Genomic DNA, 23,333 nt, shown 5'->3' with positions numbered 1-23,333 from the left:
AGATTAGAATTTTAAATTTCCCTGAAGTTTTAAGATAAAGCAAAAGACTTCAAACACATTTTGATCTCCAAGTTGTCTCCTTTTCAGATGGCCAGAAGCATATTTATTCTCTTTGGCTCTTATTTGAATAAAACTGTTTGAGAAGCACTGCTAATATCTAAAATCATTCTAAGAAAGTTTGAGTTGGGCCACAACCATCCTATTTAAAAGTACTTCCTTCCATTTGACCTCTGATGTTTACTAAAAAATGAGGTACAGGGCTTCCCTGGTGGCGCAGTGGTTGAGAGTCCGCCTGCCGATGCAGGGGACACGGGTTCGTGCCCCGGTCCGGGAAGATCCCACATGCCGCAGAGCGGCTAGGCCCGTGAGCCATGGCTGCTGAGCCTGCGCATCCGGAGCCTGTGCTCTGCAGGGGGAGAGGCCACAACAGTGAGAGGCCCGCCTACCGCAAAAAAAAAAAAAAAAAAAAAAAAAAATGAGGTACAGTTGAAGGCATTTGTCCATTTCTCATAGCTGTAAGGTATCTCTCCAGGTACATTTGAACCCTAGGAATAGTCAGTGCTTAAAGATGTGTATTAAAAATCATACTGGTTATATGTGTAGGATTTCTTTTCGGCGTAAATTCTCTCCATGGCAAAAGATTTCTCGAAAACATTTAAGTTTATAAGATTTCTCTCTGTATGCCACGGATCTATGGTTTCCTAAAATACAAAACCACGAGGCTTTTGAAGAAAATAACAGAAGCCTAACTGCATACTTGTTGCTTATCAAGGAACTCTTTTCCTGCCTTCTGCATCCCTAAGAGATCACCTTAATTATTTCCTTGAGCTTAATCCCTTCCTCTTTCCCAGGATTAGGAGTGAAGCTGGGACAGGTCTTCAGATAGGTGCCGGGTTAGAGACATACTTTAATGTAACAGGAGAACCCCTTTCATCTCCAGTGTCTGCTATCATTAGTTTTCATCATGTGAAGATAATCTGTGGTCTGGTCTCAAGAAATCACTAATTGTGAAGAAGTATTTTTCCCTTTATATATTAAGGCATGTAAATATTAGCTTTGAGACATTTTGTAGCTTTATCAATTAAGTGGTTGCCTGTAAGCCTGGGTCTGTGTTGACAGTCTTCCTGATTATTTTAGAGAAAATACTGATAACTAGGAGTTCTTGCCAAAAATATTATAAGCTGTAGGCACAGGTCCAAGTTTACCACCGTGAGACTAATATTCAGGGACAAAGACATTAGTTCCTTTCAGAAGAAAAATTAAACTAAATTCCTGACCACAAAGGGTCACCCTACCCCGCTCCTCCTGGGCTTTCCTTATCAGAAGGTATCCTAAATAACAATCTGAAATCACCAAGTGCTGGAGAGAAAGAGCCAGGAAATATGAATCTAGAAGCATTTTACCATTCTTGTACTTTCAATTTTGTATCTTGCTTCATTTCTTATATGTTTTCTACCTGAAAAATATTTGGGGGCTACTAGCTCCTGCTTCCCCTTTTAGCTGTCTTCTGTCTCCACATTCTTTATTTTTTTAATCTTTATTTTATCTTGAACTATTTACAATTTTGTGTTAGTTTCAGGTGTACAGCAAAGTGATTCAGTTACATATATACATGGATCTATTCTTTTTCAAATTCTTTTCCCGTTTGGGTTATTCTCCACATTGTTTACACTGGAGATTCCCAAACTCTGGCATGCCTCAGAATTATCTGAAACACTTGTGAAGCATAGGTTGCTAGGCTACCTCCAGAGTTTCTCATACAGTAGGTCATTGATGGGAGTCTGGGATTTGCATTTCTAACAGATTCCCAGGTAATAGTGATGCTACTCGTCAGGGGTCACACTTTGAAAACCACTGCTCTTGTCTCTAACGTAACTGCAGCTCTCCAAACATGCCGTGTTTTCCTCCCGACCTAGCCTTTGCCCAGAACACGCTCTCCAACCTTATCTTCTTTGTCACTTAGTGGGTCCTGCAGATTCAACGCACATACCACCTCCTCTGAGAAGCCCTCATTTATGCCCTATTCCAACCCTAAGGCAGAATTAGGTACTTCTGTCTTTGTCGTTATCATTATTTTCTATCACATGTCTGTCTCCCACATTGGACTCTTAGCTTTTAGAGGGCAGAGATTGTGTTTTATTTATCTTCGTTCACCAGTGCCCACTCACATGACTAACATGTATCAGGTGCTCAATAAAGCTTTGGGGAATGAAGTTGCTCCACTCACCATAGTCTTGTTTTCCTTAAAAAAAAGGATGTGAAGCTCAGAAGTGGGGACGTGAATGTAACCGTGTCTGCACTGCTTGTATGAACAATGGGATCTGCCACGAAGATACTGGAGAATGCATTTGCCCTCCTGGGTTCATGGGGAGAACATGTGAGAAGGGTAAGTCAAAAGTGCTTGACGAGGGGCTTCCCTGGTGGCACAGTGGTTGAGAGTCTGCCTGCCGATGCAGGGGACACGGGTTCATGCCCTGGTCCGGGAAGATCCCACATGCTGCGGAGTGGCTGGGCCCGTGAGCCATGGCCGCTGAGCCTGCGTGTCCAGAGCCTGTGATCTGCAACGGGAGAGGCCACGACAGTGAGAGGCCCGCGTACCACACACACACACACACACAAAAATGCTTGATGAGTAACCTGTGGATTTAAAAAGCCATTGTTGCCGGAGCTAGAATTTTTAGATCTGGACGCATTTGAGAATGGAAGCTAAATGGCCTCTGTGAGCCCATATGGTACCTTTGAGTAAATTCCAAAAAGGTGCCCTTTCTTAAAGGCTCTTTATTGTCAACCACTGAAAAGTTGTAATAAGTGTACAAATCTACGACATCTATGATGTGAACGCCACTCCCTAGGTTTGTGCAGTACGCAAACTGTACTACTGGGGGTTGTGCCTGCAGTGTCCTCTCTGTGAGGCAGTTTCATTATCTCTAAAATGGGCCATAAGGGTGTGTTTACACTGACAATTCCACAGCTTACATTGGATTATTTTCCATGTTCACTGGTCTAGGAGAGACCCTTAAAAAGAAGAATCTTGCATTTCAAAGGGCTGCCTATTTGCCTCTGAATCATCTTTTTCTCACCCACAGCTTGTGAACTGCACACGTTTGGCAGAACTTGTAAAGAAAGGTGTAGTGGACCAGAGGGATGCAAGTCCTATGTGTTCTGTCTCCCAGACCCCTATGGGTGTTCCTGTGCCACAGGCTGGAAGGGTCTGCAGTGCAATGAAGGTAGGCACCAGTCACACCCCTAAAGAGAAAAGGTTCTAGCAGGTATATCAAGGAGATCCAGCTTGCTGGAAATCATTGTTTAGGACATACCTGGACTGCTCACTCAACTGTCTATTGCTGAATTACAGGGTTTTGAATCAAAGATATCTTCATCCAAAGTTAATTATGCTTTCATGTTAAGACTCTGGACCTCATAGAAAGTGCTCCTTATATACATCACCTGGGGATCTTATTAAAACAGATTCTGATTTCATAGGTCTGGACTGGGGCGTGAGGGTCTGCATTTCTAACAAGCTCCGAGGTGATGCTCTTGGTTTTCAGACCACACTTTGAGTTGGAAACCCATAGAAGATTTGTTATCTTCAGTGCATCATAAATATCATTGCTTTTAGGTCAGATCCAGGTAGGATTTGGGATTTGAAAATCGAGGAAGTTAAGGTCTTATCTTCCGTGGACCTTACACAAGCAGTACTAACTTCACCTACTCGAAGATTCCTTCTACCCTTTTTAATATATATTTTCCCATTTGGTGAAGCTCAGAGGTATGTGTTTCCCATCTACTTTCCAATAAGCTTTTCACATCAACTATCACACAGTAACTTAACATGAACCTGTGGCCAAATATGCTAGACCTTCCCTAATGAATGCTAATCTGGTGAATTAGGCAGAGCTCAATGGTGTTTCAGTATTTGCCTCACAAAATCAGCTTTTTCCACATCTGGCATTCTTGGGAGCTGTGATGGGGTCTCCAGCCACTTGATAACAGTGCACTAGGACAGAGCAGTTCAGTAGAAATATAAACAAACCACGTATGTAATTTAAATTATTCTAGTATCCACATTAAAAAAGTAAGAGAAACAGGTGAAATAATTGTAATATTTCAGTTGAAATAATTGTAATATTTCAGTTAACCCAATATATCAAAAATATTACCATAGCAACATGTAATCAATAGAAAAAATATTAGTGAGATGTTTTACATTCCTCTTTTCATACTGAGTCTTTGAAATCTCAATTTGGATTAGCCATATTTTAAGAGCTCAATAGCCATCCATGGCTAGCAGCTACCATACTGGACAGCATAGCTCTAGGGGCTTAGAGTAAGAGGACAAAGAGGAGAGTTACACAAAAGTAAGCTTCAACTACCTGCAAAACCTCACTCAGTTCCTTCTAAATGCTGTATCTGCCCCCTGTGGAACACTGAGGGAGCCTTAGCTGTAGAGGAATCCCACATGGTCTCAGAAATGTACACCTTAAAGTAAAAGGTGCCTCCGAGTAGGGGTAGATCCAGTTCCTCCTTAAAGACTATTAAAAAATCATACACAAATTTTAAAAAACATGTGCATATATGAAAACTTTGCTAGGCCCCAGAAGGGATACATGCACGTGAGGAGTCTAGAACATAAGCTTCATTAACTTCATGGTGAATATGTCTCTAGACCCAGATTTATAGGAGTACCTTTATTAACATCCCAGTCCACATCTGGCTCAAGAAATCACTAAGATTTTATGAATTGAGATATTTTAGTGTTCTCCCAGACTCCTTCCTTGGACCTACAATTACATGTATGTTAGACCTTTTGATATTGTCCCTTAGGTCCCTGAGGTTCCAATCATTTATTTCTTTTTCCCTATCTGTATTCTTCAGACTGAATACCTACTGATCTAGCTTTAAGTTCATTGACTCTTCTGTCATCTCCATTCTGTTGCTACATCCCTACAGTGAAATCTTTATTTCAAATATTATGTTTTTCAATTCTAGAGTGCCTTTTTGGTTATGTTTTAGAGTTTATATTTCTCTGCTGAAATTTCTAATTGTTTCATTTGTTGTGAGCATATTTTCCTTTACTTCACTGAGCATAGTTATTGTAGTTGCTATTTCCAACATCTGGTTCATCCAGGTTGGTCTCTGTTGATTTTCTTTTCCCTTGGGAATGGGTCAGACTTTTCCATTTCTTCTTATGTTGATTGTATTTTGGGCATTGTGAATATTACATTGAGGAGACTTGGAATATGATATATTTCTCTGAAGAATGTTGATTTTGTTTCATTATGTCCTATCAGGCAATCAGCTTGGCATGACTCAAACTGCAAACTCTGACTCTCAGGCATCAACTCAAACCCAGTTCATTCCTTTTAGCCTTAGCTGGGTTGCTTCAAGTCTGCACTTAACATGTGTGGTTCTGGGGTCAGCCAAAGATTTGGGACTTCCTCCCTCTGGCTCTTCCTTTCTAGATTTTCCCTCTCACTTTCCAGAGGCTGTAGTTGCTTTGACTCTGTCCTCTAAGATTCCTCTGTCTGTAAGACTACAGGTTTTCTTTGGGGTCCTAGCTTCCCCACATAATGTCAACTGTACCAACCATTAGACTAAAAGCTGAAAAATGGGGAGCACACCATTCCCATCTTCCAAATTTCAGTTCCCCTCAGAACCTGCATGGTCCCCTCTGTCCCTCCTCCCATCACTCTTCAGTGCTTTCAGGTAGTTGTTTTTAAAATAGAGTTGTTATTTTTGAGAAGGGTGACCTGATAGGAGCTTATTCAACTGTCCTGGAAGCAGAATTCCTCAACCCTTTAACTTCTTGGTAATTCAGATAAATAATACTACTTGGTAGCTTGGAGAAAAGAAGTAAAACTAGCCACCTATAGCCTGAGTTTTCCTCCTTCCCTATCTTAACGCTGGTTTTTGATGTCTTTGTTTACAGCATGCCAGCCTGGTTATTATGGACCAGACTGTAAGCTTAGGTGCAGTTGCACCAATGGGGAGATGTGTGATCGGTTCCAAGGATGCCTCTGCTCTCCAGGACACCAAGGGCTCCAGTGTGAGAAAGAAGGTAAAGCAAGGTAACACGGTAGTCAGGGCCAGGTTCAGCATGTCTGAACCAAGCTTTCCTGGCATAATTCTTGCCCCACTAGCCCAAGATTCTTAAACTCCTTCTGTTTCCATCCTGAAGTAGGGAAGAATATATACCATGTTCTAAAGGACAGCTTTCTGAATCTTTTCTATGGACTCTCACACTGGCCTTTCCACTACGGAATAAACCATATGTTCTTTGTAGCACATTAAGTGATAACTGGCCAGCTGAGAACTCTGCCTTTTGCTTTTGCTCTCTTCTCTAGGACCAGCCTTTTCCCTGGATATCCACAACAGTGGAAGAATTATGTGGAATGGATTTGGATAAAAGATATTTTTAAAAAGAAAGATATAATGAAAGGAAAAAATGAAAAGTATTATCCTCAAAATGAAGTTTTAAATAATTCTAGTTCAGAATTACTGTAGGGCAGAAGTCAGCAAACACTGACCCACAGACCAAATCTGGTGTACAATTTCTTTTTAATAAATTTATTTTATCTATTTATTTATTTTTGGCTGTGCTGGGTCTTTGTTGCTGTGCATGTGAGGCAAGCGGGGGCTACTCTTTGTTGCGGTGCATGGGCTTCTCATTGCAGTGGCTTCTCTGGTTGCAGAGCATGGGCTCTAGGCATGTGGGCTTCAGTAGTTGTGGCTCCTGGCTCTAGAGCTCAGGTTAAGTAGTTGTGGCGCATGCGCTTAGTTGCTCTGCAGCACGTGGGATCTTCCCGGACCAGGGCTCGAACCCATGTCCCCTGAATTGGTAAGCGAATTCTTAACCACTGTGCCACCAGGAAAGTCCCTTGCGTACTTTTTTTTTGAACAGTTTTATTGAGGTATAATTTTTATACCATGAAGTGTTCATCCCTTTAAAACGTAAAATTGGATGCTTTTACAGAGTTGTGCAACCATCACCATAATCTAGAATGTTTTCATTTTACCAAAAGAAAGTGTGTACCTATTAGCAGTAACTCCCATTCTTTCCTCCTCCCAGCACCTGGCAGCCATTAAGTTACTCTCTGCCTGTACAGATTTACTTATTCTTGATATTCCCTATTCTATAAATAGCATCACACAATACATAGTCTTTTGTGGCTGGCTTTTCTCACTTACCATACTTTTTTTGAGGTTTATCTGTATTGTAGCACATGTCAGTATGTATCTCATTCCTTTTTATTGCCCAACCATCTATCTGTTCTCATAAAAAAAAATTATTGGAATACAGCCATGCCCATTTGTTTACAATATATCGTGTAAGGTTGCTCTTACACAACAGGGTTGAGGAGTTACCACGGAGAACATATGGCTTGCAAAGCTGAAAATATTTATTATCTTGTCCTTTCAAGAAAGTTTGCTAATGCTTACCCTAGAATATACTTTTTAAAATCTGAAGAAGCATACTTTCAAAATTTAAAAATAATAAACATATATTACTTTTTCAGTCAAATATAAATAACATATGTCCAGTGAAATCTACACTCAGAGTAATAAGACATTTATGGTCTTCTGCCTGTGAGTTTTAAAACTCAGAACAAATATGTGGGGAAATAGCAACTGTTTTCTCAAAGGCTTTAGCTTGTCAGCTTTATACTTTCTCCTCTTCCCCAGCGTTTGGACTTTGTTACAGGGCGGGAATCTGGGAGGGTCTAGGAAGGGAAGGAAAGGCTATGGGCCAGAACATGGATTGAAAGTGGGCAATAAACAAGCTTAATGATTTGGATTTTCTGCACCACTTCCTCCTTTCTGTTCCAAGGCTGATGTTACAAAAAGTGTGAGAATCTCAAACTTAGAACCAGGTTCCGGGCTTCTGGGGAGCAGCTCCCTTTCCCTCACACCCTCTTCCACCCTCTAGCTGTTCCTCCACCCCCATCCAGCTGCAGAAACTGCAAGGGGACAATGAAGGAAAGATATGGTGTGAAAATGTCAAAGCACGTTGAAGAATTCCGATGGCAATAATTATGTAGGCTGAACAGTCTGGCAAATTTTCTAATCACAATCTCTCCAAGTCTGCAGATACATCAAGGAATTATCTTTGTGGCTATTAGATCTTTTTCCCTCCTGTTCCATACACTTCACCTGTTTCATTCGAGGCCTGAGAAATAGGATATCAATATAAAATATCAATATTGATGTGTTTACCTTGACCCACCGCTGATATGGAACAGCATGTAGGTGACTGCTGTTCTTTTTTGCTGGAAAGGACTAAGCCACTTTTCCAATGTTTCCCTTATTTGCTTTAAGTGCATCTCCGTCTCCTACATTCTTTACTAAGTGTTGGACTGTTTTCAGTCACGTCTTACATTTAGTTACACATGTTCCAAAATTCTCTAAGACCTTACAGTTCAGAATAAAATTGTTACATTTCAGGATTATTCATTCTCTACTCTGCAGATAATAAGCAAGGGCTCCTGATACCTTTGTTGATACCAGAGACATTTTTTCCTTTCCATATTGGCAGCAGTATTTTTTATTTGGCTATTGATGGGAAATTGATTTGGGGGAGTCTTATTCCACTTTACTTCTTCAATGTAAATGTGAATATAATTAATCATCGGCCACTTGCAGACTTCCCAATTAATGAGACATCTCTCAGATATCAAAACTTGACATATTGTTGATCGGCAGTATTGGGGGCTTGCAGAGTGAAAGAAGAACTAGTTTTTGTTTTTGTAAAAAAAATTCCCTTAAAAAGCAAGAGGGGGAGTGGACAGTAAGATCTGCAGAGATGTGGTGCTGATGATTTTTTCAATATTGAGACTGTATCTCCTAGGTCCACTGAGAAAGTACATCATTATGGCCAAAGAGTGTGAATTCTGGAGTCATAAAGATCTGAGCTTGAACCTGAACTCAGAGCCTCAGTCTCCTCATCTTTAAAATGGGAATAGCACCCACCCCGCAAGTTTATCATGTGATGATAAAACAATATAATATTTGCCAAGTTCTTGCCCAGTGCATGACTTACTAAACGGTAGCTACTTTTATTATTTCTATTTCTGCTGTGTTAAAGATTAGATTTCACAGTGCTCTTTCCTTCATTCAGGCATGCCAAGGATGACCCCAAAGATAGAGGATTTGCCAGATCACATAGAAGTAAACAGTGGTAAATTTATCCCCATCTGCAAAGCATCTGGCTGGCCGCTGCCTGCTAATGAAGAAATGACCCTGGTGAAGCCAGATGGGACAGTGCTCCATGTAAGAGTTATTCTTTTTCTTTTCTTCTGTAGAACAAATTATAGCCTTTTTATAAATTGAAGTATAGTTGATTTACAATGTTGTGTTAGTTTCAGGTGTACAGCAAAGTAATTCAGTTATACATATATATTTCTTTCAGATTCTTTTCCATTATAAGTTATTACAAGATATTGAATGTAGTTCCCTGTTATACAGTAAATCCTTGTTGTTTATCTATTTTATATATAGTAGTTTGTATCTGCTAGTCCCAAGCTCCTTATTTATCCCTCCCCTTCCCCCTTTTCCCTTTGGTAACCATAAGTTTGTTTTCTAAACCACAAGTTTGTTTTCTATGTCTATGAGTCTGTTTCTGCTTCATACATAAGTTCATTTGTGTCATGTTTTAGATTCCACATATAAGGGATATCATATGATATTTGTATTTCTCTGTCTGATTTACTTCACTTAGTATGATAATCTCTAGGTCCATCCATGTTTCTGTGAATGGCATTATTTCATTTTTTTATGGCTGAGTAATATTCCATTGTATAAATATACCACATCTTCTTTATCCATTCATCTGTCAATGGACATTTAGGTTGCTTCCATGTCTTGGCTACTGAAAATAGTGCTGCAATGAACATTGGGGTGCATGTATCTTTTCGAATTGTCGTTTTCTCCAGATATATGCCCAGGAGTAAGATTGCAGGATCATACAGGAGCTCTATTTTTGGTTTTCTAAGGAACCTCCATACTGTTCTACGTAGTGGCTGTTTTCTTAATCTGACCTCCTTAGACTACTAGATATTTTCAGTGTAGCACTCACCCTGCTAAAGGCTGGATTCCATTCATGGCTTGCATCCTCCTAAGCTAGGGTGTTGTTAGCTTTGACAGAAAGCAGAGGAGAGTTCAGCATAATCCATTTGACTCTAGATAGACCTGATCCCACACCTCCACTCCAGAACCTGTGACCCACAGACTCCCTTCGGTCTGAATACATACCCTGGGTCTCTGCCTCTGCACTTTGTCCTCACTGTTGGTGTCCACCACTGGTTAGGGTGCTATCACAGCGGTCTTCTTTGCTGGAAAGGAACAAGCTACTCTTCCGATACGTTTCCCTTCCCTGTCCCAGCAATCCCAAAGGCAGCAGAGACAGGAACTACCTCAAATTTCTCTGTGTCACAAGTGATCTTCAGGAAATGGATGTATTTTCTTATCTAAGATTTTGAAATAGTCATCTTATTTTTCTCTCAAAGCTGACTGAAAATCAACTTGACCAGAAGGCAGATCCAAATGACCTCTTGAGGGCAGGATATGTAGAATGTTCACACATCAGATGTCCCTGATTCCACTCAAATAATCCATTAGGTAGTAGAAGCCAACTGACAGCTTCCAAAATCTTGTTGGCGTATCCACGCGTCAGTGGAAGTCACAGCTACCATCTAGTGAGGGCTGACCATACTATACACATCTTACTTTACATTACCTGTCCTCTTTTTGCAGAAGTGGAAACTGGCTGCGTGAAGTTAAGTAACTAAGGAATTGGTCAAAAGTGGCAGAGCTGGGATGTGAACTCAGGTCTGTGTGTCTGCCGAGCCCTGACTTTTTCCACAATACCATACTCGGCAGCCCCTCAAACACTTTAAGAAGCCATTTTGTCTTCTCACCCAACCATCTCTGTATTGGACCAGAAAGGAACAAATGTTACCAGAAGCAGTTTAGAAGGACTTAGACTCTTTGCTTGGAAGTGTTTGCCCCACACTCCCAAACACATAAATACAACAGCAGGATCTGCGAGGGCATCAATCCAACGTAAACTTTCAGGGCTACTACAATAGCTTTGGAAATAAGCCAATGCTTATACAAGCATTGCAATGATCTTCTTGATCTCCCCTAGAAAACTCCTTATTTAACAATGCGATGGGGTCAGTGTTAAGAACCTTTGTGTTTATACATATCTAGAAGCTTTTTTTTTTTTGACCTTTCCAGCCGAAAGACTTTAACCACACGGGTCATCTCTCAGTGGCCACCTTCACGATCCACCGGATCCTGCCCCCTGACTCAGGAGTCTGGGTTTGCAGTGTGAACACGGTGGCTGGGATGGTGGAAAAGCCTTTCAACCTTTCTGTTAAAGGTAAGGTCCATTTTCCAGGGAAAGAGGTTGTAAACTTGATGGTGCTGTGTTTATGTATCACTGGGTGCTGCTTCTAAACAGAAATGCTCTCTGACCACTAAAATGCCTTTTGGATGTTCTCCAGGATACTAAGCCTTAAAAAAAAATTATGTGCATTAAAATGGAAAGGAGGGATTAAGTTTATGCCCTTTGGAGTTACATAGACCTGGGTTTGATTTTCATTGCTAACAGCTAGTAAACTTGGGTGTGGCCCTGAGCAAATGAATTTGACCTCTCTGAGCCTTTCTTTATTTGTAAACACAGCTTAGTTTATCTACCACTGAGGGTTATTGAGAAGATTTGTTAAATAGTGGAATTGTGTCTGGCATAAAGTGTCTGGTAGTGATTTTATTTTGTAAAAAGTTTAACCTTATCATTGTCGTGACTTCCTATTCACTGTAGAGAATAATTTGGAGAATCTTCATTTTGAGGACTACTCACTTAATATGAAGCCCAGGCTATGCTATACAATTAACATGAATGATTTTCTCCCATATTCAGAGTTCTGAATATTCTTCCTACTATGAATTAGTATTTCAAAATTCAGAGTTATTCTAAGTGGATGCGTGTACCTTTGAGGCGTGCAGGGAAGAAATAAAGTGGAAGTAAATCCAAGTTAGCTTGGTTGGTGTACAAAGATACAACAAAGAATTTTAAATTTGGAAGTTACTTTTTAATCCATTTAGACAAAAACACCTAACAACTCTGTGGTATATACTCTAGAAAGGCACTGAGCTAAGTGCTTATTCATCTTATTTAAATTTTATGAGTACAATGTACAGTAGTATTGTTATCCCCACTTTATCTTTCAATAAACAGGTTCAGAAGGTTTAGGTGACTTGTCTAAGGTAACACATCTGGCAAACAGCCAATCTTAGTTTTGAACCTGGTCTTGACTCTAAACCCTGCATCATCTTTTGTAGATCATTTTGCTTTCTGAGACTCTTGTGTTACAGATAAGGAAGCAAGATAACAGAAGCTGATTAGTATGTAAACTATTTCACTACCTGATTAGGAATCTTTGGGTGATCCCAGAGGTAATTTCTGTAAATGAACTGAATGTAATCACCCAGAGCATAATTTTTTAAAAAAAGGTCAAGAATAGTAGGAGCATAAATACAGCCTCATAGAGTTGGATTCTCTGCCCTGAGAACCCATATAAAACACCTCAGAATCTTTAATATTTTTTTGGATTACTGGAAAATCCCAGATCTATTTTATTCAGTAGAACATTAACACGATCAAAATAATTTCTTACATCACACATGTTCTTGGAAGAAAGGAAATGATATACAGACAAGACAAATTATGTTATTTTTAAGCTTCTTGAAATGTTTGCTGCCCATAGAAAGTAAATAATAATAAGTAAAAAGCCATGTTGCTAAGATTCAGAAGAGGTACTGATTCTAATTTTATTTATTTATTTATTCATTATTTATTTATTTATTTTGCCGTACGCGGGCCTGTCACTGTTGTGGCCTCTCCCGTTGCGGAGCACAGGCTCCGGACGCACAGGCTCAGCAGCCATGGCTCACGTGCCCAGCCACTCTGCGGCATGTGGGATCCTCCCGGACCGGGGCACGAACCTGTGTCCCCTGCATCAGCAGGTGGACTCTCAACCACTGCGCCACCAGGGAAGCCCCTAATTTTTATTTTTTAAATAAAAGACACAGCACACAACATCAGTGCACAGAAACCTCTCTAGTTCTAAGTCACTGATGCCTCTTCACTGTCATATTGACATATAAAATGGAAATAGCCATTAGGTAAATTAAGCAGTGTCTTTAATCATAGTATTTAAAAAATATATAGATACAGAGATACAGTTGCCCTTCAGTATCTGTAGGGGATTGGTTCTAGGACCTCCCTGTATACCAAACTCCATTGATGCTCAAGTCCCTTATATAAAATGGCATAGTATTTGCGTTCAACCTACGCACATCCTCCTGTATATTTTGAATCATCTCTAGATTACTTAAACAATAGTCCCCCCTTATCTGTGGTTTCACTTTCCACGGTTTAAGTTACCCACGGTCAACTGCAGCCCAAAAAATTAAATGGAAAATTCCAGAAATAAACAATTCATAAGTTTTAAATTGTGTACTGTTCTGAGCAGCATAATGAAATCTCACACTGTTCCACTCCATCCTGCCAGGGATGTGAATCCTCCCTTTGTCTCGTGCATGCCACCCATTAGTCACTTAGAAGATGTCTAAGTTACCATATCATCTGTCATGGTATCACAGTGCTTACGTTCAAGTAACGTTTATTTAACCTAATGTGATGCTGGCAATTTGAATATTCCCTTACTGTGCCTAATTTATAAGTTAAATTTTACCATATGTATGTATGTATAGGAAAAAGCATAGTGTATATAGGGTTTGGTACTGTCTGCAGTTTCAGGCATCCACTGGGGTCTTTGAATATATCAACTGAAGATAAGGGGGACTATTGTAACACCTAATACAATGTAAATACTATGTAAATAGTAACTATAATGTAAATACTTTGTAAATAGTTGCTGGCACATGGCAAATTTCAAGCTTTGCTTTTTAGATCTTTCTGGAGTTTTTTAAAATTTTCCCCCTGAATGTTGATCTGCTCTTGGTTGAATCTGCAGATGCAGAACCTGAATACAGAAGGCTGACTGTACTAGACTTTACTACCAGAGTACATACTGGAGCAACCACTTTGGAAAACTGGCAATATATATTAAAGCTAAGCATACACCTACACTGTGACCTGATAATTCTACACCTAGGTTTATGCTCAAAAGAAATGAGTGCATATGTTAAAAGCAAATACACTTCAGTAATGTTCTGAGGAGTTTTATTCCTAATAGCCCAAATATCCATCAACGTTAGAAAGGATAAGTAAATTGTGTTATATTCACATGTAATAGTTTGCTAGGGCTGCTGTAGCAAAGTACCCTAGACTGAGTGGCTCAAACAACAGAAATTAGGGGCTTCCCTGGTGGCGCAGTGGTTGAGAGTCCGCCTGCCGATGCAGGGGACGCGGGTTCGTGCCCCGGTCCGGGAAGATCCCACATGCCGCGGAGCGGCTGGGCCTGTGAGCCATGGCTGCTGAGCCTGCGCGTCTGGAGCCTGTGCTCCGCAACGGGAGAGGCCACAACAGTGAGAGGCCCGCGTACCGCAAAAAAACAAAAAAAACAAAAAAACAGAAATTAATTTTCTCGATGTTCTGGAGGCTAGATGATCAAGGTAATCTGACCTTGATCTGAGATCAAGGTGTTGGCAGAGTGAGTTTCTTCTGAGGCCTTGCTCCTTGGCTTGTAGACAGCTGTCTTCTCCCTGTATCTTCTCATGGTCTTCCTTCTGTGTGTGTGTCCTAATTTAATCTTCTTATAAGGACAACAGTCATATTGGATTAGGAATGACTGTAGACCTCATTGTAACTTAATTTCTTCTTTAAAGACCCTATCTCCAAATATAGGTGCTGTTTATAGAGTGCAAGGGAGAAGGGAACAAGTCAAAAGAGAAAAGTGATATTGGATGAGGTAGGAAGTATCTAACGTGTCCCTTAATGACCCCTGCCTTGTGGAATTCATGACCTTGTGTAACCGCTTCCCCTTGCATGTGAGCTGGACCCAGCAACCCTCCTCTCATACAGGAAGAGTGATGTGCAGGGCTGGCTTCATGGGATTATGACCTGTCCACACAGGGCCCTGCACTTGGTTTAATGTTCTGTTGTCTTCAACTTGAAATTTTATCTTTGACTTTCGTAAGTGAAGTCCAGTGACACAATGGAGTGTGCGCATGAGCAGAAGAGATAGACTCACTATCTGTCTTCTTTCTTGGCCACCCCATTCCCATAAGTGTTCTTGATGACCCAGGGCACAGGATTCTGGTGGACCTCTGATTCACAGGAGCTCAGTTAAGACTCAAAGCAAGTACAAAGTTAGTTGGGCTACTTCTACAATTGAATAAATGGGGATACTGACAGCCTGACAAGATGTCCTTTCCTTTCAAACCAGAACTTGCTTAATATTGTGGACATACTATAAATCTATTTATATACTGTGGCCCTTAGGAAGGCCACAAACCATTGTAATATCCAAGAATTTTTCTTTCCCCAAGAACCAATTTTCACCTTGTTGGGAGTGCTTTTTCAGTCCCATTGGGAATACATGGTCTTTGAGATGGGTAGATGATTCTGGATTATCTGGGTGAACCCACTCTAATCACAGGAGTCTTTAAAGACTGTCAGAAAGTGATCTCACAATGGAAGAAGGGTCAGAGACACATGACTTTGTTGTCTTTGAAGATGGAGGAAGGGACCATGAGTCAAGGAATACAGATGTTTTTTAGAAGCTGAAAAGAAGGAAACAAATTCTCCCTTAGAACCTCCAGAAAGGAACACAGCCCTTGTTAACACCTTAATCTTAGCCCGGTGAGACCCATGTCTGACTTCTGACCTCCGGAGCTGTAAGAGAATAACTTGATGTTGTTCTAAGCAGAGAGAGACAGACAGACAGAAGGACAGACTTAGTCTGGTGGCCTAGTAGGAAGACTGGTATTCAATAATCACACCAAATCACTAAGAATAATAAATTCTGAAAATTGCAGTGAAGGAAAAGGTTCTGTGGAAGGGTGTGACACGTGAGCCTAACCAAGGTTCTGGGATAGCCCCTGTGAGGAAGTCACATGAGAGCTGAGAGATGAATGATGAGTAAGAGTTAACTGCAGAATCATGGGAAGTCTACACCATTCCTTGCAGGAGAACAGCCTCAACAAAGAACCGGAGACAGAAAGGAGCCTGGTGCGTTGTTAGTTGAATGAACTGAAAGGTCACTGGGACTGGAGGGTATTAGGTGAGGGAACGAGGAAGCTGAAGAGGAGGCAGGGGCTCTATCGTCCCTGGCAGGTCTTGGTATGAATTTTAGATTTTATTTGAAACATAGTGGAAACCCATTGAAAGGTCTTGAGCAGAGGAGTGCTCGTATTTTAAGAAAGCACTTTGTGGATAGTGAGTTGGAGGGGCAAGAGCAAACCAGGAGATCACAGAGACGGCAACTACATGGAACCTGAGCAGAGAACGCTAAGAGGGCTTTGTTGGGAGTGTAAAGGTACTCATCCTCTACCCCCATCTCAGAACAGCAGTAAAACCCCAAAGTGTAAGGACTGATCTGATTCTTGACACTTTATTTAGTTCTTCCAAAGCCCTTGAATGCCCCAAACGTGATTGACACCGGACATAACTTTGCTGTCATCAACATCAGCTCTGAGCCTTACTTTGGGGATGGACCAATCAAATCCAAGAAGCTTCTCTACAAACCTGTTAATCATTATGAGGCTTGGCGGCATATTCAAGGTAAGGTTTGGAAAGGAAAGGCTCCAGCTGGAGATGGGGCACCACGAAAAACTAATTTTTCCCCAAATATAGAAATCCTCTCTCCCAGTCTCAACCCTCTACCCCAAGGTAGGGGCTGTAGCAGTGGATTCCATTTCAGAGTATTCAAGAAGGAGTTGGGGGGCAGGAGGTGGTCCTCTGAGTTCTGGGGCTATCTTTTCGGAAGTCATGATGTAAAATGGGACACAGAACACGCCTGTGTCAGGAGTTACTATCTGCATCAATATTTTCTTTCCAGGCTTCTCTGGATCTCTAATCCCTTTTTGACTCTATCTTGCTTGGTCACGGTGAAAGATACAAGCTTATGCCATGAATATGGTAAGAGGAAAATCCAGGGCCTGCTGGAAAGGCAGAGACTTAATTTGCTTACATCTGAAGGGTGATTGTTCCTGCTGTATCAAGTTTATTGTTTTTAGTATTTGAGTCTTGCCCTGCCTGCAGGCTCCTAACTCACAGAGGTTTTGAGAGGACTTTGGACCAGAGTGTTTGGGCTGTGGCAGGAAGAGGAGAGGATGTGGGCAAAGAGAGGTACATGCCCCTCCCCCAACTTTTGGGAAAAACACCCCAAAATGTAATAAAATGTCAAAAGTTCATGCAGTTAAATTTATTTATTTGTAAATTAAATTTATTTTGAAACACAAATGACAGTTCTGTTTGTTGCATGATGATGTAAAAATCACATTTTTTAAAAAAAGAAAGCTGAGCATCATCTATTGAGCCAGCTGCTTTAATTGCACCATCTTATAGCGAGACCTGCCACTGTCATGCTTGTAGGGAATGTGCAGCCCTCCACCAGTACTTTAGTCTCACTATGCCTGTGACTTCCTAAAAAGCGCCCTCTACCCATGAGATGTCGATAATCAAAGTTACAAAAAAGGAGAAGAAAAAGAGGGTTTTTGGCTTAATAATACTAGCTGATTTGGGTATATTGAATAATGTCTTGGTATCATTACTGAGCTCTTCACATTCTTTTAAAGCTTCAGCCAAAATTCAGAATCCCAGCAACATAAGGCTAATTTAATGGATTGCTGTTTCTGTTGTGGATGGCTAGGTCTTTTTAAAAAAACATGGTGTTAATAATCCATCATCTCTTTGTGGACATCTATGAAGTGGTCTTCTAAAAAACCTTAAACACAGTCCAATACGTTTTCTTACCGACTAGGAATTTATCATATGGTAAGGCAAAAATCTACCTTTGCAATATCCACGGAGAAACAGGGTGGCAAAATAGAATAGCTAAGGAGAAAAGAAGCATATGTCATTTGCTTATGGGATCTATTTTCAAGTACTTCAGAACGCTTCATTTGTTATGACATGAGTGTCACAAGTTCACTGTCTAGTCCTTGTAAGCATACCGTCAAGGGTCTCTTCTCTTGATAGCTTGATTGCCATCACTGTAAGTACTTGAAAACAGAAGTTATTTAATATTATTCTAATTGAGTTTTTCCTCTAAATCTGATTGGTATTCCATATAGTTGAAGATTTGCGTGGTTTTACTCTACAAATGAAAAGACAAACACACTAGAGCAGAAATGTGTAAGTGGCACAGAGATACTTACATGAAAAAGCCTTATTTTCCTTATATTAGGGACACTGAGGCCCTGAAGATGGGATTGCCTCTCTGTTCTACTCAGACATTGTATTTTTAAAAACCAAACATTAGTTCACCTCACAATAACAACATTCCAGTTTAAAGAATGTAAAAGATTGCCAACTGAAGTTTCCTGAACTTTCCCTCTTCTCAGTGACAAATGAGATTGTTACCCTCAACTATTTGGAACCTCGGACAGAATACGAGCTCTGCGTGCAGCTGGTCCGGCGTGGAGAGGGCGGGGAAGGGCATCCTGGACCCGTGAGGCGGTTCACAACAGCTTCCATCGGTCAGTTGAAGCAAACAGGCATTTATTCAGGAGCTGGGTGGGTGGGGGAGGAAGGGGAAAGAGGAAGGAAGACCAGGAAGGGTGGTGGTGGGTGAGTGGGATGGTGGTGGAAAGGGGTTTGCTTTTGAATGGGTGGGAAAGTGACAGGAAGGCTAGCAACTTGGAGCCAAACCGGTCCTTTATTTGGGCTGCACTCCTGGTCTGTCTCCCTGGGGGAGGGGGTCTGCAGCAATCCACTGGGACAGAGAAGGAAGCAGATGACCCTTCAGGAAGGCAGGGACATCCCTTAGGAGTTGGGATTTACTTAGCAGCAACTGTGCTCCGTCTTGGCTCCCGAGTTTTACCACCAGCTTCCTGTTTCCATCTTAAGGGCCCAAGACAGGCTCTTGCCGCATACATACTCCAGAAATCCCAGTTTATTTACTTTAAAAAGTAATTTCTAGTTTTTCGAAGTCATTCACGCACATAGTGAAAACATCAAATAGAATGAAAGGCTTTTACCTGTAGAACAGCAGTTCTGGGCTTCCCTGATGGCGCAGTGGTTAAGAATCCACCTGCCAATGCAGGGGACACAGCTTTGAGTCCTGGCTCTGGAAGATCCCACATGCTGCGGAGCAGCTAAGCCCGTGTGCCACAACTACTGAGCCTGCACTCTAGAGCCTGCAAGCCACAACTACTGAAGCCTGTGTGCCACAACTCCTGAGCCCACGTGCCACAACTACTGAAGCCCATGAGCCTAGAGCCCGCATTCCACAACAAGAGAAGCCACTGCAATGAGCAGCCCACGCACCGCAATGAAGAGCGGCCCCCCCTCGCCGCAACTGGAGAAAGTAGAGTCCCAGAGTGGTTAATAACTTGCCCATGGTAATGCATTGGGTACATTGCCATACTAGATCTTCAGACTTGATATCTTTTTGTTTCTCCTGGGAGAAACAAAATATCCAGGTATTTTTTACCTGGGAGTCCAAAGGCACGATGTCCTTATCCCAGTTGATGAGTTTTCCTATTTTTAGTCCATTTACTAAAAGCAGAAGGATATGGAATGATTTACTGAGAAGCTAGGAAGAGCATCAGGCTCTTCTGCAGGGGTTGTGTATCCCTAACAGAGACTCTCCCCTCCACACTCCCCACCTAGGGTGCATCTGACCAGCAGCATCCTTAAAGAACCAAATGAAACTCAGTAGCTACTCTGATGCTTGTAGAAGCATTGCACAAGTAAGGAATGGCTTCCTGGGAACCCACCAGGTAGTAAATACCAAAAATAACACTGGAGACTACGTATGACTTAGAGCATAAAGGAATCTCCATGACTATGATCCAAGGGGCCCCTAATATGTCATCAGGTTGCTGCTAAAAGGCAAATAGTAGTTAATTCTCTCTTAGAGCAGTGCTGATGAATCAAAAGGGGAAGGCCATAATCTGACTCAGATGGAAAGTGTTTATGGAACAGAACATCAAACACTTCACAGACCCGTCCTGTGCTGTCTTCAGCTCTCAGAATATGTTCCAGCCAGGATGTATTTAGAGATGTCTTGGAATATATTTCAAAGTAGTTCTCAGGGGTGGGCGGGAAGGGAATTCTTGAAGGTTCATCTTTTCCCAGCATTTGAATTTTGCTGATGTTTGTTTTTAAATTCATTTGGCAGCTGCACTATTTATAAATGTGTTGGTTGAGTGATAAAGGCTGGGAAGGCCAGGAGGGGAGGGGAGAGAAGATACTCTGAACACATGGCAGAGAGAGGGCAGGTTGGGAGGGGTGAAGGGTAAGTCATGCTCCCAAAGGGAAGGAAATGACCATTTATGGGCTTGCTTCTCTGTACCAGGCACAGGCTTAGAAGGTTTACATGTTTGCTGCACACCATCAGTCCGCCCTCTGTCTGCTGTCATCGTAAGCCTATCTACCCACTCCAGGTGGCTTATTTTGGAACTTCAACTTTAGAGAAGAGCAAAAGGAGGTGACATCACCTCTCTCAATTTGCAAAGGTTATGGAGAAAAGACCAATAAGACCTGTAGCATAATGCCCAGCAGGTGGCAGGACCTGATTGCTGGTTCTCCCTCATCTAAGGGTGGTCAGAACTGGCCAGTGAGAGTCCCTCTCCCACTGGGTGGAAACAGACCCTTCCTCTCACCTCTAACCAAGTTTCTCAACCTTTTTATTTTTAATTTTTTTTAAACTTTTTTTTTCATTTTATTGGAATATAGTTGATATACAATGTTGTGTTAGTTTCAGGTGTACAGGAAAGTGATTGTTATACGTATATTCATTCTTTTTCAGATTCTTTACCTTATTGTAATTTTTTAAATTATCACCCTCTAAAGAGCTTCTTAGATAGTTTTGTCCTTAAGACAAAATCTCTGTTTTGTCTTAATGTCTCTTCTGCCATGAATTGTAATACCACAGATCTGTTTATATATTGTGGCCCTTCATAAACAATTGTCATTATCTAAAATTTTCTCATACCCCAAGAACCAATTTTTGCCCCCTTAGGGGCAATAATGTCCCCACCAAGAATGCATGAGTAGAGGATCACTATTCTATGTTTTGAAAATACTTTATATCTGAAGTTTAAAATATCAATATACTATTATTAGCTGAAAATTTACAGATTCCTCCACTGTCCATTGGCCCAATATATTTTATGAAGGAAGGAAGGAAGAGAGAGAGAAAATGTTGACAGAGCCCCTAACACCTTCCAAGCATTTTCACCTTCACTATCTCATTTCTCTTCCTGAGTCTGGAAGATGAGTATTTTCATTTCATGCTACATGTGAACTCGGAGAGGTTATGAATTTTCCCAAGGTCACAAAACTAAAGGGGCATGATCCTGCCTCCTTGATTTCAAAACCCATATTGTTTCCATTCAGTTACCTCTCTGGTAGCCCAGGTTCTTGGGGGTGATTATGGCCACACGGCGTGTGGTCAGAGCCAAACCTTGCTGTGATCAGAGCAGTGTGGAGCCTGGCCCAGCCATCACAGTGTTGTCATGTCTGAAATTGTCCTTGCTAAGGGGAAGTAACCCTGAAATTGCTTTACAATATATTACTCAAAATGGGAACAGAAACACTGAACCTACAACCCCAGGACCTTGGCAAATCCAGTGTTTCCATTTTCATCAGTTTCCTTCCTTTTTCACCAGTTGTAGACATGGCTTTTACCAAGTGGTAAGCAGAGTTTTTTCTCGTGTGTTATAAGTTTTGGAGAGGCTTTTGTACTTTTTCCAATAAACTTTTAATCCCTTGGATGGCTATATCATAATTTATTAAAGCATTTTCCTATTTTGAGCATTTTGGTTTCTTATGAGTGTTTGTTATTATAAACAATGTTGTAATGGACATCTTCATGCACCTAGCTTTTCGCTTCCTTTGAGTTGTTTCTTCAGGATAAATCCTTGGTAGTCAGACTCTTCTCCCAAAGTATATGATCATTTCTAGAGTTCTTGGAAAATATTCCCAAGTTGTCCTTCAAAGGGGTTGTATTCCTGTCTTACAATTACTCAAGCTACATCCTAGAATATTTTAAAGCTTTGCTGTTCTGGTAGGAAAAAGAAAACGTATTACCTGGCTGGTAGCGTGTGTTTCTTTGATAGCTTGTGAAAGTCTATATTATTCTAGGAGCCAAGGTTATCCTATAAAGCTGTCCTTCGGGGCTGTTGTTACCTTCACCCTATATAAAAACAATGATTATTCTGGTTTCTCCTAGGTCTTCCTCCTCCAAGAGGTCTCAGTCTCCTGCCAAAAAGTCAGACCACTCTAAATTTGACCTGGCAACCCATATTTCCAAGCTCAGAAGATGACTTTTATGTTGAAGTTGAGAGGAGGTCTGTGCTAATGAATAGTGATCAGCAGAATATTAAAGTGCCAGGCAACTTGACTTCAGTGCTCCTTAACAATTTACAGCCCAGGGAGCAGTACATAGTCCGAGCCAGAGTCAACACCAAGGCCCAGGGGGAATGGAGCAAAGATCTCATCGCTTGGACCCTTAGCGACAGTAAGTACCTCATGATGCCCCAGCCTTGCCTGAATGACACTTGGCTGCTGCTGTTTAGACTTAGCTCCCGTCACTTCAAGTCTGCTTCTTAGAAACCATAAAAGGTAGTTAGTTGTGAATGGAGGCTCATTAGTGCCCCCCACCAACACATCAAATCATTTTAGCAACCTGCAATATATACCAACTCTTCATGTGTTTGGATTTGTGATAATTCAGGCAGGACTGTGCTAAAATTTACCTTTCCTTTCTATAGAGTTACTTATTAAGTAAATTAATAACATGAATAAGGTTTTCTAGGGCTTGTTGAATCTGTTATATGACAGTTTTTAGGATTGTTGCACACAGATGATGATTCATCTAATTCATCTAATCTTAAAAGCCAAAGAACTCTGCTTGAAAAATCTTCAAAACAGACAATTCTTGGCATTACAGTCTATATTTGAGAGTAATAAAACAACTTTTCTTTCAAAATATTCTTCAGTTCAGGCTTCTCTCAATCTCATATTGGTCATTAAAAATTAGTTGGAACTTCTAGGATTTCTTTGTAGAATTGAAAGCTTTTTCATCATGAACCAGAGAGTTCTATTTTGATTCACTGCATTAGAACTGTCTGTGCATTTTGGAGTCCTTGGAAAGATTAGGTGTTTCTGGGTCACACCAACCGTCACTTATGCT

The 23,333-nt window shown here is 41.1% G+C and overlaps 1 protein-coding gene across 1 annotated transcript in view; it reads left to right on the top strand.

The window, feature by feature from the left end:
• LOC308618412 (angiopoietin-1 receptor-like) overlaps positions 1 to 23,333 on the top strand; it is a 110,982-nt gene that overhangs the window by 60,311 nt on the left and 27,338 nt on the right. Inside the window, exons 5-12 of the mRNA XM_081236212.1 lie at positions 2,255 to 2,386; positions 3,087 to 3,227; positions 5,930 to 6,058; positions 9,116 to 9,267; positions 11,236 to 11,380; positions 16,589 to 16,750; positions 18,535 to 18,669; positions 22,371 to 22,658. Coding sequence (XP_081092338.1) covers positions 2,255 to 2,386; positions 3,087 to 3,227; positions 5,930 to 6,058; positions 9,116 to 9,267; positions 11,236 to 11,380; positions 16,589 to 16,750; positions 18,535 to 18,669; positions 22,371 to 22,658 — 1,284 coding nt within the window. The remainder of the gene's footprint in view (positions 1 to 2,254; positions 2,387 to 3,086; positions 3,228 to 5,929; positions 6,059 to 9,115; positions 9,268 to 11,235; positions 11,381 to 16,588; positions 16,751 to 18,534; positions 18,670 to 22,370; positions 22,659 to 23,333) is intronic.

Source organism: Mesoplodon bidens (genome assembly GCF_964165515.1).
Source record: "Mesoplodon bidens genome assembly, chromosome: 6".
NCBI classification, from domain to species: Eukaryota; Metazoa; Chordata; class Mammalia; order Artiodactyla; family Ziphiidae; genus Mesoplodon; species Mesoplodon bidens.
This window is presented reverse-complemented; position numbering and strand designations above follow the sequence as displayed.